Consider the following 18,013-nt stretch of genomic DNA (forward strand, 5'->3'; position numbering starts at 1 on the left):
TCCATCACAACCTCACCCCCCAATATAATGAAACTCTTATTCTACGCTCTTCAGACATAATGAAAAAATGCTGGAGAATTTAAGAACAATAAACGTTTCAACAAGAGTTAAAATTTTTTTTGAATGAATTTCTATACAATCCTAACCTCTTTATATAGGAAATGGCTAGCCGGGATTTTTTTTTATATAGGTACAATGCCCCAAAAAGTTGGCACTATGCGCTTTTGAATTATTGAAGTCAGGAATTATTGGCGGGGCCAGAAAAAGAAGTATAGCGCCACTATACCTGGCGCTATACATTAATGATGTATGTATAGCGCCAGGTATTGTGACGCTATACCTGGGCGTGTCAGATTTTACAGTATAGCGCTACAATACCTGGCGCTATACATTAATGGTGTCGTTACTGTAAGTGTAATAGCGCCAAGTATTATGGCGCTATATATAAAATATAATTTTTTTTACCACATATTTGTGTAGTTTGAGTTCAAAAGAACCACATTTTGGTTCCGGACTCCCCAAAAATCCAGGACCCAATTAGACTTTTTAAAACTTTAGCAAAATCTCAAATCTCCTTTCTCTTTCTCAATACCAATGGCATCTCATAACTTTCATAGATCAGACAGTCTCGTGAAATTAGCTGAAAGGCTTCGTATTTATAATCATCCTTTGAATAACTCTTCCAACAGCACCAATGCCCGCGTTCAAAATCAAAGTCCAAGATTTCAAGAATGTACAGTAAATGAGGTTGTTTCCAAAGAACAAGAATTGAAATCAGAATTTGGGACAGACCCAATAGCTAATAATTCAAGAAGAGTCAAATCCGATAGGGCTTCCGTTTTAGTATGTTTATTTGAAGACCAAAAAGGCCATCTTCGTGTAATTCTCACTAAAAGAGCTTCCACTCTGTCTACACATTCTGGTAACTATTTGATTGCCCAATTTTTATTTTTATTTTGGTTATTAAACTCTGTTTCCCCTTTTTATGACACTCTTTCCTTCTTAATTTGTTAAAAAATATTAGTCTTCAAATTTAAACTTTACATTTTACCTTAATGTTATGCTCTTATAGCCATGAAACCACAAGTTCTTAGAGTGTTTTAGGCTATGTTAAGTGTGTATTTTTTTTTCTTCTTAAAACTATAGCTGTAAGGGTGGATTAGTTTTTGTGTTTTTTTTAAGTAAATTATATCCCTAGTCAAACAACCGTCAGCTGTAAGGGTGTTTTAGTTTTTGTGTGATAATAAATTATATGCCTAGTCTTTGTGGAACGGGAACCTTGCAGCAACGGTAAAATCGTCTCCGTGTATCTATAGGTTATTGGTTCGAGCTGTGGAAGCATCCACACCCCCGGAGGTGCAGCCCTTTCCTGGACCCCGGGTGAATGCGGGATGCTTTGTATACCAGGTTGCGTTTTTGTATGTCTAGTCAAACACCGTTATATAAAATGATACAAATGAAGTATCATTTATAAAGTTTTAATAGTGGTGTCTGGCCTGGTTGGTGAACGGACTATATTCACCTGCTACCCTACTACTACATCACACAAACATAGATGTCGGATAAATCTGTTCACCAAAGCTAGAGTATTGATTCTAAGTTTTGGATCAAATGTATTCTAAAAGCCATTAATTATCTCAATATGTTGTTTTTAGGTGAAGTTGCTTTGCCGGGTGGGAAAGTTGAAGAAGGTGATGCCAATGACATTGAGACAGCATTGAGGGAGGCCGAGGAGGAGATTGGATTAGACCGTTCACTTGTAGATGTCGTCGCTGTTCTTGAATCCTTTACCAACAAGGTACTGCATCTGTCTTCATTGAGGCTATTCTTTTATGCTCATGCCGCTGACCATTAGAAACAGGTTTGGAGTCCAATGGCATCTTCATCTTCTTGTATAGAAGGTGAAGAAATCAATTCGTTTCACAGATCATATGTATTACCAAGACCAGTAACAAGAAGAAAAGAATAGTCGTAAAATGGTACTAACTCATCAGTTCTTGAGAGCAACAACAACAATAATATATCCAGTATAATCTCACAAGTATGTCTGTGGAGGGTAGTGTGTGCGCAAATTTTACCCCTGTATTGTGATGGTAGAGAGGTTTTCGATAGACCCTCGGCTCTCCCAGTTCTTGAGAGCATTGTGCAATATCAGATATGACATGCACATTATTTTTATAACAGTGGTGTCTGGATCAGCTTGCACGCATCTTGACTATTATATTAGTTATTTGCTACCCTTCACCAGCACAGTTGTTGGGTGACTATGCCCACCAAGGCTTAGGCAGATAGAATAAAATCATCTACTCTCTCCGTTCCAATTTATGTGAACCTATTTCTTTTTTGATCTGTTCCAAAAAAAATGATTCCTTTCTAAATTAGGAAACAATTTAGCTTAAACATCCAATTCTACCCTTAATGTGAAGATTTTTTAACCACACAAATACTCTGGATCCCTTTTTGACTTGTTTAGAATCACAATTTCCAAAAATCTTCATTTTTTCTTAAACTCTGAGCACAGTCAAACATGTTCACATAAATTGGAACGGAGGGAGTAGTATTTGAGTCTGAGAGCTCATGGTTCTCATCCAACTTCATTTGATCGCTAGGCTTGGGTGCCATCCAAAAACCGAAAAGGATTATTGAAACTCCATACTACAGAAACTTGAAGATGTATTTTGTATAAAGTCTTCGAGTATTAACTGATAAGGCCTGAATTTCATACTCACTTCAACATCACACAGCAGCCATTACATTGTAAATTGGTCAAAACAATGTCTTGTTTACTTTGATAGAAGAAAATAGTTCTTAATTGAAGGGTGGTTTGTGAGCACTCACATTAAACACGAGGAGCGACGGTTGTATAAGAAAAGTTATTTTAGCTGAATGTTTCTGCTCAATTTTATTGAGTTCTATTTGGAGTAGTTTTCTTGATATGGTATTGTTGGCGCTTAAGATCAATGCTTGCTGGTATCGAAGAATAATTGTAGGTAGAAAATTTCGAAGCAAGCTATTTAGTCTTCTTCATTTCTGGGGACACAGATACTCTACGAAATCTGTTACGTTATATCACAGTTATATTCTTCTATAGTGGTGATGTAACAAAATTACTATGATTTTGCCATCTCAAATTGGCATTTCTTTTCTTCTTCAGAAAGGAATTACAGTGGTTCCTGTTGTGGGCATACTTTGGGACCGGAACGCATTCAAGCCAGTTATAAATACTGCAGAAGTGGCAGCAATATTTGATGCACCTTTAGAAATGTTTCTTAAGGTAAGTAAGTCTAAAAACTCCCTTTTACTTTACAGGTTTCGTCTTCAGTTGTTCTTACCAGTATATTGGTTGATATTAGGATGAAAATCGAAGAGAACAAGAGCGTGAATACATGGGAGATGAATATGTACTTCATTTCTTTGATCATGAAACAGAGAATGAGAAGTATATAATATGGGCTTTAACTGCTGGAATTTTGATTAAAGCTGCATCAATTGTGTACCAGCGCCCCCCTGATTTTCAAGAACGAAGGCCTAAATTTTGGAATAGGAGTCGCCGATAAACAACCTCTCTACCTTCAAGATAGGGGTAAGGTCTGTGTATACACTACGCTTCCCAGACCCCACTTGGGACTATACTGGGTTTGTTGTTATTGTTGAGTCGCCAATAAACATGCTATTGCCAAATCTCTCCCAAAAACTGTCCTTTCAATCTTGAACACACAGAATGGTTCCTTCAAAATGAAGTGAAGCAAATTAAAAATACATGTATCCTATTATAGTCGAAGGGAAGCCTTGCCGTAACTGGCAAAGTTGTTGTCATGTGACCATGAGGTCACGGGTTCGAGCCGTGGAAACAGCCTCTTGCAGAAATGCAGGGTAAGACTACGTACAATAGGCCTTTATGATCCGGCCCTTCCCCAGACCCCGCCCATAGCGGAAGCTTAGTGCACTGGGTTGCCCTTTTCTACTATAGCCATTGCTCTCAGTGTAGCAGCTCTTAGCATAGTAGCAAGATTGATAGTGGAAAGTATTATATGTTGTACAATGGTTCCACATTTCCATCGAAATACAGTTGTATAACTATTCAGTGTTACTAATCATAGCCTTATTCATCAAAAGAAAACACTTTCCTTTTGATGCTATGTATCATTAACTATTACATATTGTTCCTTTCGCTTTATTTTCTTATTAGTTTGTTGTTACTGCTTTCTTTTCATCTTTCCTTGAGCCGGAAGTCTATCCGAAACAGCCTCTCTACCCTCAAGATAGGGGTAAGGTCTGCGTACAAACTACCCTTCCCAGACCCCGCTTGTGGTTTGTTGATGTTGCTATGTATCATTAACTTTACCGGGCTAGTTATTGGCCAGGCTGAAGTTTGATTTCTTGAAGAAACCATATACGATGTAGTCTTTTGTTTTCATGACGTTGATATCTAGGACAACTTGCAAGCACCTCGACTTTTCCACTGATTGTGCTCCGAATTTGAGTCAATAATGTGGATATTGTTGAAGAAGGGTCTTTTTGTTTATGCCATTTTTGTATATCCAGAATAGGTTGAAACATATAAAAGATCATTAATAAGTGGACAAAATTCAATGGCAAATGTACAAAAATATCTCATCTGACATCTCAATATAGACTTCTTTCTGTTGTTACTGTTTGTCGCCGTTACTCTTCTCATCTTTTCCTCGATCGATGGTCTATCAAAGAGAGGTTTTCTGCCTTTTTAGGATAGGAGTAAGGCTACATACATCCCATCCTTTCCAAACCCACTCGTGTGATTACACTGAGTTTGTTATTGTTGTTGTTGTTGTACTATAGATAATAACATTCTCGGTATAAGAATTAGTTGTACATTACAGATATAAACTAACAACTAAGTAATACATGGGATTGAGCCTTCTGGGATTGAGCCCGTCGCACAGTTTTTGCCTAGTTCGGTTTACATCCTCTGTGTGGTTTGCAGGCTATTACACAGGGGGAGGTTTACCCAAAGTAATACCGAGTGCTCACCCAAAGGGTAGAGGCTGTGGCAGAGGTTGTAGCGGCTGCGGATTTCCCCTCTTTAAAAAAAAAAAGTAATACATAATGAACCTATTAAAGGTGACGTAATACATTACAAAGGGAAATTTGTATTTAGAAGTTGTAGACTTAGGGGTCGTTTGGTATGAGGTATAAGAATGTATAAGGATGATATAAAAATTTAATACCACCTTAATACTCTGTTTGGTTAGCAAACCAGCTATAAGTTATTCCGGTGTTAATTTTAATACTGGGATAACTTATACCTTATAGAAGGTGGGGTAATTAGCACCGGTATAACTTATACCTTCTTAGAAATTATGCAATTGTCATTCTTAATACAACATACCAAACAATGAATAAACAACAATCCCAACATAACTAATCCCAGCATAACTTATCCCAATATAACTTATACCGACATAACTTATCCCGGTATAAATCGTATTCCAACCAAACGACCCCTTAAATGTTTAGCATGTCAATGTAAGTACAGTAATTTTATACAATATGCCATATTTATTATCGCTATACAATTCTTCTTTAAAAATAATCATTTAACCAAGTATTGAGTAAAATTATGACAAACATCTTTGTTGTTTTTAGGCATGTCAACGTTTAATTTTAACAATTAAATGTTTAATATACTTTCGGCTAAATTAGATTTGGATCAATTTCAAAATAGATTATGAATTTATTATTAGACCTGGTCCAAGTCCTAAAATCTGCAAACAAGTAAACTATTGACTTGCAATTGGTAAAATGAACAATTAGATGAATCAGACATTCAAGTTCAACCTTAAGAGAAAAATCTGTAGAGATTTATTTTTGGGCAAAGATCAAACTATTTACATCTGGTAGCCGCAAAAGTGTGTAAAATTTGTATATCTTTTTGTATATAACACACAATTATTTTTTTTGGATAACCAAGAATCTCCGATGGTCTACTAGGGCACAATTCAAAACACGATGGATAATGATCCCCTCCTATACTATTCTCCACCTAAATAAAAGTGTTTTGTTAGCGGAAGAATTCAAAATCGAATCATTGGCCTAACCTACATATCACGCGCTGAATTCTTACCGCTGAACCCCGGGGCATCTCTTTGAATTTGTTTTGCTTGGGAAAGAATACATTGCCTTCTTCCTTTTCTGGTGCATAATATAAGTTCGCTTCAACTTAAATCTAAAAGCAATCTGAAACAAGTGCAATATATCTGGGTTTTTTTTTTTTTTTTAAAACTCCTCCCAAATTAGAAGGATCTATAGTGTTTCCACACTTCCCCTCCAGCGTGACTCGAACCCAGAGCCTAACGGTCGTGGGTGGAGGTGCTTTTTACCAACTGAGCAAACCTCAGTTACCAAATATATCTGGTATTTATATCATTCTCCCTTTCCTTCCCTTTCTTCTTTTTTGGATGTCTAATAATGACTGAACTAATGGAATTATAGTAGCTGCTATAGAACAAAAATGAAGCATTTCAGAAATAAAGCAGTCATAACCAAATACAACTGGCTACAGGTAATTCTGAACCCATTTCTTAAGCACAGTACAAAGCCAAAATTAAGCAAAAGTCTAGTGTTACAATTGTCAAATCTTTAGATGATTTATGAATGGAAAATAAAGCCAAAAATAAGTATCTCACTCTATAAAACAGCTTAGGCGAAAACCTCATAAAATTTCTCAACAACAAGTACACCCGAGTCAATAGATTCCAACGGATCCTTCCTCAGCCTGTGTCTTAAGCAGTTGGGAATGACAGTGGCGATATCTTCCGGAGTTACCTTATCTCTTCCTTTTAGTGCAGCCAACGCTCGTGCTGCCCTGTTAGTGACTATATCACCTCTCAATCCATCGACATTTAGTTCTGCACAGACCTTAGAGATTTTAACTCGAAGATCATGATCGATTGTAACAGCAGAAAGAGCGTTCCTAGCTGAGTCGATTTGATTCTGGAGCTTTTCTTGCTCTGCCTTGTATGACTCACGGAATTCCTTGGGGTTCTTATCAAAACGAGCTCTTTCCTCAACGATCTTCACTCTCAGCTCTGCATCTCTCACGGTCCCCACTTGGGCATGCATTCCAAATCGATCAAGAAGTTGTGGCCTAAGTTCTCCTTCTTCAGGATTACCTGAACCAATAAGGATAAATCGGGCCGGATGTGAGATTGATATCCCCTCTCTTTCAACAGTGTTCCATCCCGATGCTGCAGAATCCAAAAGAACATCTACTAAATGGTCATCCAAAAGATTAACCTCATCGACATAAAGTATTCCTCTGTTAGCTTTAGCAAGAAGACCAGGCTCGAAAGCCTTCACACCCTCAGTAAGAGCTTTCTCAATGTCGATTGTGCCACACACCCTGTCCTCAGTAGCACCTAGCGGTAAATCAACCATGTTGATTTTGGTACGAGATATAGGAAGCTGCTGTCCGCTCCTCAATTTGTCACGGACTTCTGCACTCATTACTTCTTGGTCATCTGGATCTGAATTGAACGGATCACCAGAAATAACTTTGATTTCAGGAAGTAAATCTACCAAAGATCTAACCGTGGTGGACTTCCCGGTTCCTCTATCACCCATTATCATCACACCTCCAATCTTTGGATCAATTACATTCAGCAAAAGACATAACTTCATTTCATCTTGTCCCACTATAGCTGCAAATGGATACACCGGTCTCTGGCTCTCCTCAGCAAGTTTCTGACCCTTAAAATCGCAAAGTAGGTGAGTTTATAAATATACTTCGTGTCGTAACCCAATAAATAAAAACGGGTTGAGAATACATTGCCTTGCAAATAAATCAGTTTCCCCAAATGTTAGAACTTTCTAATCTGAACCTAATAAACTATTTTGAACTTTATATATTCATCCTTGTCCTCAAATTTAATACTCCCTCCATTTCAATATATGTTTTTAATTTTCCTTTTTAGTTTGTTTAAAAAAATACTACCATCTTTCTATATTCAGTACTGTAAATCTTTAGTTCCACTATTCCTATTTTTTTCTTAATGACACTCATTATAGGAATGACATGCCAAGTTCAGACCACAAGATTTAAATGTTATCTTTGTTACATTATACAAACATTTAGATTAAGACTGCGAGATTCAAAAGTCTTCTTTACATTTTTAAACTTCGTGCTCAATCCAACTAAAACACATAAAATGAAACGGAGAGTCTATTCTAAAACACATAAAATGAACGTCCAAACATGTTTTTGAGATCACTCCATTTCAATAGAAATTTTACAACTTTCAAGAATTCAAATTCATTAAAATATCCGAACTTCTAACCTTCAATGCCATGTTTTTTCCATCAAACTTATTTTCAACCATTAGTATAATATTCATTTCCACCATCGCTAATATACTGTACAAGTCAAATAAACATCTCATATAATATGAGACATAGGAAATATACTCACATCCAAGAAGCATCACAATTGGGTCCAAGAACATTTCAACAAACAACTTATATGCATTTTAATAATCTTTCTAGCTACTCGAGAAAACAAATTAACTAGCTCTCTCGCAATGTTGCAGCCATTTCATTTCATATCCTCAACTTAGATTGCCATTTCATTTCATACCCTCAACTTAGATTTCGGACTCTCGTATTCACACACGGTCCGGAGAAGACTGCACCCAAAGGGTATGATGCAGGCAGCCCACCCTAATGCAAGGATCAATGGTTGATTTCACGGGTTCCATTTCACGGCTGGAACCCGTGACCTAGGTTAGACAGAGACAACTTTACCGTTGCTCCACAACCAAAAACCCAACATCTCACACTATTTATTATATACAAATCTTCCCCAATGAAATTACCATATCCCAAAATACCGAAATGTAGAAAAACAGTACCTGTTCTTGAGCAGGGTTGATTTCCGTCGCAACATTTGAAATTGCCACATGGAATTGGGACCTCCCTTTCTTAACTGGGACTCTAATCCCTCCATAAAACTTCCTCCCTTGACTCTGCCCTGCAATAACAAAGTACCCATCAAATTCCAAGAACCCAGATTCATAGTACAAGAAAACTTAGCTTTAAAATTATTGAACTGTACGTATAGAATTTGTGCAAACTACATTGTGATTGGTTATACCTGAAGAAGGGAAGAGGGAGAAAACGGCAGGCTTACAGGAGCGAGAAGACAAGGGTGTAGAAGCTAATATTGCAGCTGCTGCTGAAGAGGAAGTTCCTAGTAGTGAAGCCATTTTGTTTAGAATTTTTCAGTGAAGAAGAAGAAGAAGAATTTTGGGTTCTTGAGCTTTGATACTTGGCATCGGTGTGTTGGTCACTACTCACTCACTACTAATTACTGGCTTGAGTTGTATTTTGTCTGGATAAGACGATAGATTTCCGGGTCATACTTTTCTGTAGCCTATGATCCATTGAGTTCGTGGGCTACAGATAATTTAGCATTTGGGCCAAGAAAAAAGAGGCAAAGGTGATATTTACGCAAGGTGATCACTTTTAGCCCGCGCTAAAAATTATTCACATTTGTTAGTTGAAAAAATATATAAAATTTATATAATTTTTGTATATAACATAAATATATAATATATATACACAAAAAAATATACAAATTTTATATATTTTTTCGGCTATTATTTTTACAGCGGCTATACCGTGTCATTTTTCCAATCACTTTTGAGGGAAAAAAATTAAAAAAAATAGCCTGATTTACAACTGGTAATTGAAAAATAATCACAGTTTTAAAAGACCGAAATATAGCTACTTTTTCATGTAAAGATAAATCTGAACAAAAACACCTTAAAAATTCTAAAATATTCCAACATATTATGCTGGAGTTCGAATTTTTTACATATGAGCTTCCAGCATAATATGCTAAAGTTTCATAATGTGCTGGAGTTCTAATATAATATGCCGGGTGTTTATATGCAGGAGCTCCATAGTCCAACATATTATGCTGGAACTTTCCGTGTGCTGGAGTTCTAACATAATATGCTGAAAGTTTATACACAGAAACTCCATAATCCCGGATATGATGCTGAAACTTTTTGTGCTTCAGCAAAATAATGGTTATTTTTAATAACTTTATAAATGCTGACTAACCAATCCGAAAATTGACTAGACCGTGCTATTTTCACACTTTTGAGGCCCTGCATTTACAAGTTGATCCCTGTATTTGGAAGTTGATCACTTTTTCAAAATCAGACCAGTGAAACTTGAAAGCGGTCATCTAGTCTGAAATTTATCAAAACTACAGGATTCAGGACACGGGTTTAATTTTGAACAAGTTATCAATTTCTAAATACAAGACCAAAAAAGTGGCTACTTGAGTAAATCAGCCAGAGTCAAGGCGGGAGCACCTCATTTGGTTACCAAAATTTTACTACCTTCTAAAAAAAGCATTTTTCTTTTTCTATTTATTTTTTTAATTTCTGCCATTGATTTCATGATTTACCAGATTTTTTTTTTATTTACTCGCATTTATCATAGGCATGTCACTGTGTGAAGTATAATTTTGTCTAATTATTGCTCGCACTTGGATGGAAAATTACAACAACAACAAACCCACTTTAATCACATAAATGAGGTCTGGAGAGGGTAGTGTGTACGCAGACCTTACTCCTACCTAGGGTGGCAAATGGCGGGTTGGGTCGGATATGAGCGGGTCAAAACGGATAAATTATCTGACCCAACCCATATTTGAGATGGATAAAAACGGGTTTATCCGGCGGATAATATGGATATTCATATTATCCATGGCTTCTTAAATATGATCACTTATGAGAGAACTCCTAGTCTTCCAAACTTGAGGAATTCCAATTTTAGGCTTTACAAATATAAAAGTTAAACACATTAGTTATCCATTGGTTATCCATTTGGGTAATCATTTTCTAAGTGGATAATATGGTTCTTTATCCATATTCGACTCGTTTTTAAATGGTTCATTATCCAACCCATTTTTTGATGGATAATATGAGTAGATAAATATTTTATTTTAACCATTTTGCCACCTCTACTCCTACCTTATAAAGATAAAGATGTTGTTTCCGATAAACCCTCGGCTCAAGAAATAGTAGAAATTAAATAAAGCAGCCAAGTAGTAAACAAAGGTGACAACAATGCATTATGGTGACGGGCGTGAATGATACAACAACAACAACAACAACAACAACAACAACAACAACAACAACAAACACAACATGTAATAATGAAGCAACATGACTAAGAGAATACAAAAATAGTCTTAGTAATACTGGTAGGCCTAGGATAAGCACACTACTAACTGTCAGCCTACAACCTTAATCCTCGACCTCCAACACCTTCCTATCATGAGTCATATCCTCGGTAAGCTGAAGCAATGACATGGTCTGTATTGAGGATTAAAGATAGATATATAAGGGGGTATTTTAGACAATACACACACACACATATGAGAGACACGTGAGTGTTAGTTAAGTGGTTAAATACTGTTAAAGGAAGAACAATGTTGTAATAGTTCATTATGAAATGAAATCTTTCCTCCTCTTCTTCTTTTTTATTCCCAGATTCCTCTAGAACTAGGGTTAAATTTCTCATCCAAATTCACATTCTATCATGGTATCAGAGCGGGTCATTGCGATTGTGACAAAAATCTGTAAGATCTTAACATCGAACAGTGTTAGAAGCTTCAATTCAGTCAACCATGGGAGAAATATGAGAAATGGTGAGTCTTCAAATTGATCACAATCATCCTCTATTTTTAACATCTACATACATGCCTGGAGTTGCATTGCACGATATTAAGCTCACCGGGTCTGAAAATTATTGTCACACGAGTAGATCAGTGCGGATGGCAATTTTTTTGAAGAACAAGCTAGGGTTCATAGAAGGAACCTACTTGAAAAGCTCTTACAAAGGAGAATTGGCGATTCAATAGGAAAGATGTAATGCAGTTGTTCTGTCATGGATAGGACGCACAGTATTTGCAGAATTATAGCGAGTATCAATTATGCATCAAATGCAAAAATAGTATAGAACGAGTTCAAAGAGAGGTTTGATAAATCTAATCTTACTCATTTTTATCTTTTGTGGATAAAATTGGATCATTGAAGCAGGGTACTGACTCTGTAACTTCCTACTATACAAAAATTAAAGATCTTTGGGATGAAATTGATTTACTAGTTCCAGCACCTGGTTATGACTATGAAGAGACTAGGCCTTTCATTGAGCAATTTAAAAATTTACGTTTACTGCTATTCCTAGTTGGGCTTAATGAAAGATATAGTCAAGTAAGAAGTCGGATATTGCTTAAGACACCAGTATTGACTGTAAACCAGGCTTATGCTTTGGTTATTCAAGAGGAAAGCCAACGTGAGCTAAGTGTGCTGAAGTAAATAGGGAGCCCTTGACTATGATGGCAGGATAGAATCAAGGGTATAAGACTAAAAGATTGGGATTATTTGTGAACATTGTGGATATAAAGGACACCTCAAAGAAAACTGTTACAAAATTATAGGGTATCCTCCTGATTTTAAGAGCAAGAAGAAACAACAGGGCTAAGGAAACAGATCTTATGCTACCATGATAGCAGAAGAGACTATAAGTTCTTCTCAAGGCCAATAATTGGGATAGTTTTTTACTGAAAGTCAGTACAAGCAGATATTGGAGCTTCTGAACAAAACACCTGCAGGTGATAATCATACACTTATGGCAGGTATAACCACATTGCTATCCAATGCATCTTTTTGTGAATGAATAATAGATGTAGGAGCATCCCATCATATTACATGTCATAGGGAGATTTTATCTAATTTAGAGAACATTAAGCAACAAAGGAATCATAAGGTGCAGGTTCCAACAGGTACCAAATGTTTAGTAACATACAAAGGAAATGCTTCTATTCTAGGAGGTTGTGAACTAAATGATGTGTTATATATCCCAGATTTTAAGTTTAATCTGTTGTCAGTCTCCAAATTAACCAAGGAGTTGAGGTGTTGTGCCTTATTCTTCCCTGATTTTTGTGTATTGCAGGGGCTTTACAATGGGAAAGTGATGGGAATTGGTAGAAAGGACTATGGACTTTATTTACTCAAATGGAGAGACAAGCCTGTAGCAGCATTGGTTACCAAGAAGATTGATGAATGCAACCTTTAGCACATGAGATTAGGACATCCATCAATAATAGCAATGAAGTACATTTCTGCCTTGAAAAATAAAGTAGTAGATACTTTGCAACATAACTGTGAAGTGTGTCCTTTAGCTAAGCAAAGTAAATTGAAATTTTCTCTTAGTAGCAGCAAAACTGCATGTATCTTTCAGCTTATTCATCTTGATGTTTGGGGTCCTCAAAAACTACCTACATATGATAGAAAATATTATTTTCTTACGATTGTGGATGATTTTAGTAGGTATACCTGGGTGTGCTTATTGCAGTCTAAATTTGAAGTTGTAACAGTGTTGAAAGACTTCCTTATAATGGTAAAGACTCAGTTTGGCATGAATGTGAAAATATTGAGGTCTGATAATGGGAAAGAGTTTTTAATTCCAGCTGTAATGAGTTATTAGTATCTTTAGGCATTGTGCATCAAAGCGGTTGTCCTTACACACCCCAACAGAATGGGGTGGTAGAAAGGAAACACAGGCATACACTTGAAGTAGCCAGCGTATTAAACTTTCAAAGTTCTGTGCCTAGCAGGTTTTGGGGAGACTGCATCAAAACAACTGTCTATCTGATCAACAAGTGGTTTACATCTCTATTACAAGGAAAGTCTCCTTATGAAGTTTTGTATAACAAACAACCTGCTATTGACCATTTGAAGGTGTTTGATTGTTTATGCTTTGCTAGCAATCTACCAAAAGGAGACAAGTCTATAAAGAGGGTAAGAAAATCAGTCCTCATAGGGTTCTTAGAAGTTCAAAAGAGATATAGATTGTTTGATTTAGAAACTAAAACTATCTTTGTAAGTAGAGATGCCAGCTTTAGAGAACACATCTTTCTTTTCAAGCAAAATGAAACCACTTCAGAAGACCACTTTTCCACACCAGTATCTATACCACTACAACTTGATTGCCCATTACCTATACCCACAGATACTCATACTCAACCTACAGACACCACTCTAGCCATAGGAGATACTAGTACACCTACTACAGAAGTACTAGAGATTGACCATACAACCCAAAATATAGAAGCAGTTGATATTGAGCATGAAGTGCAAAATACCTCAGTTGAGCTTAATCCCAAACACTGAACTAGAGATCATTATTGTTCTTGACACCAGCATGCTTGAACCTACTAATACTCAAGCTTCCAGGAAGACCACTAGAACCTTAAAACCTCCAGTTTGGCTAAAAGACTATCAAACCACTAAGAAGTTTTCTGGTCATTGCTTATATCCATTGTCTAACACCCTGACTTATGCTAATCTCGAAGCAGGTTATCAAGCATATTTGTAGGCTTTCTCAGCTGAAGTTGAACCTACTATTTTTCAGCAGGCTTCCACTGATAGCAGATGGGTTACAGCTATGCAACAGGAGATCCAAGCCCTTGAGGATAACAATACTTGGGAGATAGTGGACTTACCAGTTGGGAAGCAGACAATTAGGTCGAAATGGGTATATAAAATTAAATACAAGGCTAATGGAGAGGTACACAGATACAAAACTAGGCTGGTTGTAAAAGGTTATAATTAAAAGGAAGGGTTGGACTACCATGACATATTTTTCCCTGTAGCAAAAATGGTCACAGTCAGTACCATTATCAGCATAGCTGCTGCCAAGGGCTGGCTTTTATATCAAATGGATGTTAGCAATGCCTTCCTACAAGGAGATCTCTATGAGAAAGTCTATATGCAGTTGCCTCAGGGGTTCCATAAGCAGGGGAGTTGAAAGTATGCAGCCTTATAAAATCTTTGTATGGTCTCAAACAAGCATCCAGACAATGGAACATAAAGCTCACTGATGCACTTGTTCAGAGTGGTTACAAACAGAGTGCCTTTGATCACTCCTTATTCACAAAGCAACAACGAGGAGAGCTGGTCATTATACTAGTATATGTGGATGATTTAATGATTATTGGAAGCTATTCCAACTTAGTTAATGATGCTAAGACAATTCTGCATAGCAAGTTCAATGTTAAGGACTTAGGCCAATTAAGATATTTTCTAGGAATTGAGGTCTCAAAGTCAAAAAAGGGGATTTTACTCAATCAAAGGAAGTATGCTCTGGAGTTAATTTCAGAGGTAGGCTTAAGTGGTGCAAAACTAGTTGCAACTCCTATAGAGTTGAATCAAAAACTGATAACGGAGTATGATACATGTATTGGGAAGATAGGAGACTCAGAGTTAAAGGATAATTCAACATATCAAAGTTAATAGGGAGGCTGTTATACCTGACTATCACCAGGCCTGACATAAGCTTTGCAGTGCAAACTTTAAGTCAATTCATGCAAAAGCCCAAACAGTCACATATGGAGGCAACATTGAGAGTGATAAGGTATATTAAAGGAGCTCCAGGCATGGGGTTATTGATGGAAGCAGGAGCCATTGATCATCTTAGTACATACTGTGATTCAGATTGGGCATCATGCCTCAATACAAGGAGATATGTGACAGACTATGTTGTGAAACTAGGTAATTCTTTGATATCATGGAAATCAAAGAAGCAACCTACAGTGAGCAGGAGCTTAGTAGAAGCTGAGTACAGAAGTATGGCTGCTGCAACTGTAGAAATCATATGGTTAACAGGACTATTAGAAGACTTGAGGATTAATGTGTCTAAAACTGTTTCTCTATTCTGCAACAACAAGGCAGCAATACAAATAGTTGGGAATCCAATATTTTACGAGCCTACAAAGCATGTTGAGATAGACTGTCATTTTGTAAAAGAAAAGATCAAGACTGGACGTATAGCTCCATGCTATGTTTCTTCTTCCTTGCAAGTAGCAGACCTTCTGACAAAAGGACTGACAGCTGCACAATATTCTTCGTTAGTATCCAAGCTTGGGGTATTAGACATCTTCCACTCTCCAACTTGAGGGGGAGTATTGAGGATTAAAGATAGATATAGGAGGGGGTATTTTAGACAACACACACGTGTGAGAGACACGTGAGTGTTAGTAAGTGGTTAAATACTGTTAAAGGAAGAACAATACTGTAATAGTTCATTATGAAATGAAATCATTCTTCTTCTTCTCTACTCCCAAAATCCTCTAGAACTAGGGTTAAATTTCTCATCCAAATTCAGATTCTATCAGTTTGCCTAATAATCTCTCCCCAATACTTCTCAGGCCTTCTCCTTCCTCTTCGGAGACCAGCCATAGACAACCCCTCACACCTCCCGACTGGTGCATCTATGTCTCTCTTCTTCACATGCTCGAATCATCTCAACCTAGATTCTTGGGCGGGAAATTACAATTTTCTTATTAGTATAGTACATGTACTAATGTTGCCTTTGTATTAATTTTCTCCAGTTCTAATCTGTGCAAGTAAAATGCACGATACAGGAGACATAACTCAAGTCCCTAAATTTTCATTTTGGCTTTACACGACCATTTCCAATGAACTCTACAAGTCAAAAACAATTAGTTTTTAACTAAATTAATTTTCTATACTAGAAAGACACCCTTATTTTATCCCCTGTTTGTTAATTTCAAATCCAGAATATGCAGTTTATTTTTATTACATGAAATAAAACTAATTCATAAAAGTACAAGTCACTCACGATCAGAGATCACAAGTTTAAAAGAAACAATTTACGTCTAGAGCTCATTGGCAAAATTAAACATAAACTTTTGGAATAACTTTTTTTATATTTTAAGGATTCATTGGCAATATTAGTATATTACTTTAAGTCTTTATGAAATCTCAATATTTAAATTCCGAGGAATATTAGATGAATTGGCGACAGGGTTTACAAATCTTTTTTATACTCCACGTATGATTGTTAATCTAGTTAAATAACCTTCAAAATATATGAACTTGACAAGATATATAGCTAAAATCATTTGCTGTATGAAATACATTAATTTATTTGGATAATATTCAATAAAGGAGGACGGTAATATTCAATCTTTGTTCTTATCCCGAATTTGCATGTCTGATGTTCAGATGCTATATGCATCTCACAATCCCTGTTAGGTTTTGTGCATTTGAAAGGTCATTTAAAACATACTTCATCTTCTTTTTTTTTCGTATTACTCCCTCCGTCTCAATTTATATGATATCTTTGCTTTTCAAGAATCAATTGATTTATATTTGAAGTTAATTTGATTACAAAAACTCAAGATTTTTTAAATTCAAATTTCTAAAACTATACAAAAAAACGCTAGAAGTAATAATTTTTCTCATGTTTAAAAGGTCAAATTACATAATTTGAATCTCAAAAAATAGACAATGCCACATAAATTGAGTTTGCACAGCACCTTAGTTTTGTGAGAGGAAAATCATTTAAAAGTAAATGTAAAATGCTGGCTATGGGGTTCGAACCCATGCGCACTTATGTGCAGAAGATCTTAAGTCTTCCCCCTTAACCTCTCGGGCAAACCAGCTTTTATGCGTAGTTTTGTTTAGCTATGAATAACATTAATATCTATCAGAATGAGCTATTCAAATGATAATTAAGCTTCTCACCAATGAGTCTCCATCCCTATTCTTTTAAAAATCTGATAATTAGTTGCTGCCTTGTTGCAATACACTTTTTATCAAAGTCATCGTCGGCATGTTTACTTATAAGGTCGTTGAAAATTACATTGTATATATAAGGTTAATTTTTTCTATTTATTTGTATATGTATATTAGATATTAATTCCCCTTAGATTTTTTTGCATGTTTACTTTCTTTTATTTTTAAAATCTGAAAATCATGCATTCACCACTAATTGCCGACCATTTCTCTGTTTATTCTGTGGACATAGTCCCCTTTAAATCCTTAAGCATGGTCCAAGAGAGCTAATTAAAACCTTTCATCATAGGCTGAGATAGAAGCAAATCCATGATTTAAATTTTATGGGTTTGAATTCGCAATTTTATCACATCTTA

General features: G+C 36.2%; 2 protein-coding genes and 1 non-coding gene across 6 annotated transcripts; 1 reads left to right on the forward strand and 2 right to left on the reverse strand.

Moving 5' to 3' along the window:
• The first annotated feature begins 539 nt into the window (after nucleotides 1–539).
• LOC107764311 (nudix hydrolase 11) lies at nucleotides 540–4,153 on the forward strand. Its single transcript, XM_016582871.2, has 4 exons — nucleotides 540–922; nucleotides 1,656–1,798; nucleotides 3,155–3,274; nucleotides 3,354–4,153. The coding sequence occupies exons 1-4, from the start codon at nucleotides 595–597 to the stop codon at nucleotides 3,555–3,557; spliced, it is 795 nt and encodes a 264-aa protein (XP_016438357.1). The 5' UTR covers nucleotides 540–594; the 3' UTR covers nucleotides 3,558–4,153.
• A 2,383-nt stretch (nucleotides 4,154–6,536) lies between these two features.
• LOC107764312 (magnesium-chelatase subunit ChlI, chloroplastic) lies at nucleotides 6,537–9,366 on the reverse strand. 4 transcript variants are annotated; one of them, XM_016582872.2, is made up of 3 exons: nucleotides 9,128–9,366; nucleotides 8,886–9,004; nucleotides 6,537–7,728 (listed from the first exon to the last, which is right to left on the reverse strand). In XM_016582872.2, exons 1-3 carry the CDS (start codon nucleotides 9,237–9,239, stop codon nucleotides 6,679–6,681), a joined length of 1,281 nt encoding a protein of 426 aa, XP_016438358.1. In that variant the 5' UTR covers nucleotides 9,240–9,366; the 3' UTR covers nucleotides 6,537–6,678. The 4 variants fall into 4 exon arrangements, with proteins under 4 accessions (XP_016438358.1, XP_075086044.1, XP_075083663.1 ...); XM_075229943.1 differs by having other exon boundaries at nucleotides 6,537–7,722; nucleotides 9,164–9,349; XM_075227562.1 differs by having other exon boundaries at nucleotides 9,164–9,349.
• Nucleotides 9,367–17,441: 8,075 nt separating this feature from the next.
• Nucleotides 17,442–17,524, reverse strand: TRNAL-UAA (transfer RNA leucine (anticodon UAA)). Its single transcript has one exon. It is a non-coding gene; the product is annotated as a tRNA-Leu (tRNA).
• Nucleotides 17,525–18,013: the final 489 nt, after the last annotated feature.

Source organism: Nicotiana tabacum, chromosome 1 (genome assembly GCF_000715075.1).
Source record: "Nicotiana tabacum cultivar K326 chromosome 1, ASM71507v2, whole genome shotgun sequence".
NCBI lineage: Eukaryota > Viridiplantae > Streptophyta > Magnoliopsida > Solanales > Solanaceae > Nicotiana > Nicotiana tabacum.

What these genes read in the sequence shown, in the direction of transcription:
- LOC107764311 (XM_016582871.2), top strand. Translation starts at nt 595, where the DNA reads ATGGCATCTCATAACTTTCATAGATCAGACAGTCTCGTGAAATTAGCT. An exon ending in TTGAATCCTTTACCAACAAG is followed by an intron (nt 1,799 to 3,154) that starts GTACTGCATCTG and finishes TTTCTTCTTCAG; the next exon opens with AAAGGAATTACAGTGGTTCC. An exon ending in CTTTAGAAATGTTTCTTAAG is followed by an intron (nt 3,275 to 3,353) that starts GTAAGTAAGTCT and finishes GGTTGATATTAG; the next exon opens with GATGAAAATCGAAGAGAACA.
- LOC107764312 (XM_016582872.2), bottom strand. Translation starts at nt 9,239, where the DNA reads ATGGCTTCACTACTAGGAACTTCCTCTTCAGCAGCAGCTGCAATATTA. An exon ending in CTCCCTCTTCCCTTCTTCAG is followed by an intron (nt 9,005 to 9,127) that starts GTATAACCAATC and finishes TTGTTATTGCAG; the next exon opens with GGCAGAGTCAAGGGAGGAAG. An exon ending in TCAACCCTGCTCAAGAACAG is followed by an intron (nt 7,729 to 8,885) that starts GTACTGTTTTTC and finishes TGCGATTTTAAG; the next exon opens with GGTCAGAAACTTGCTGAGGA.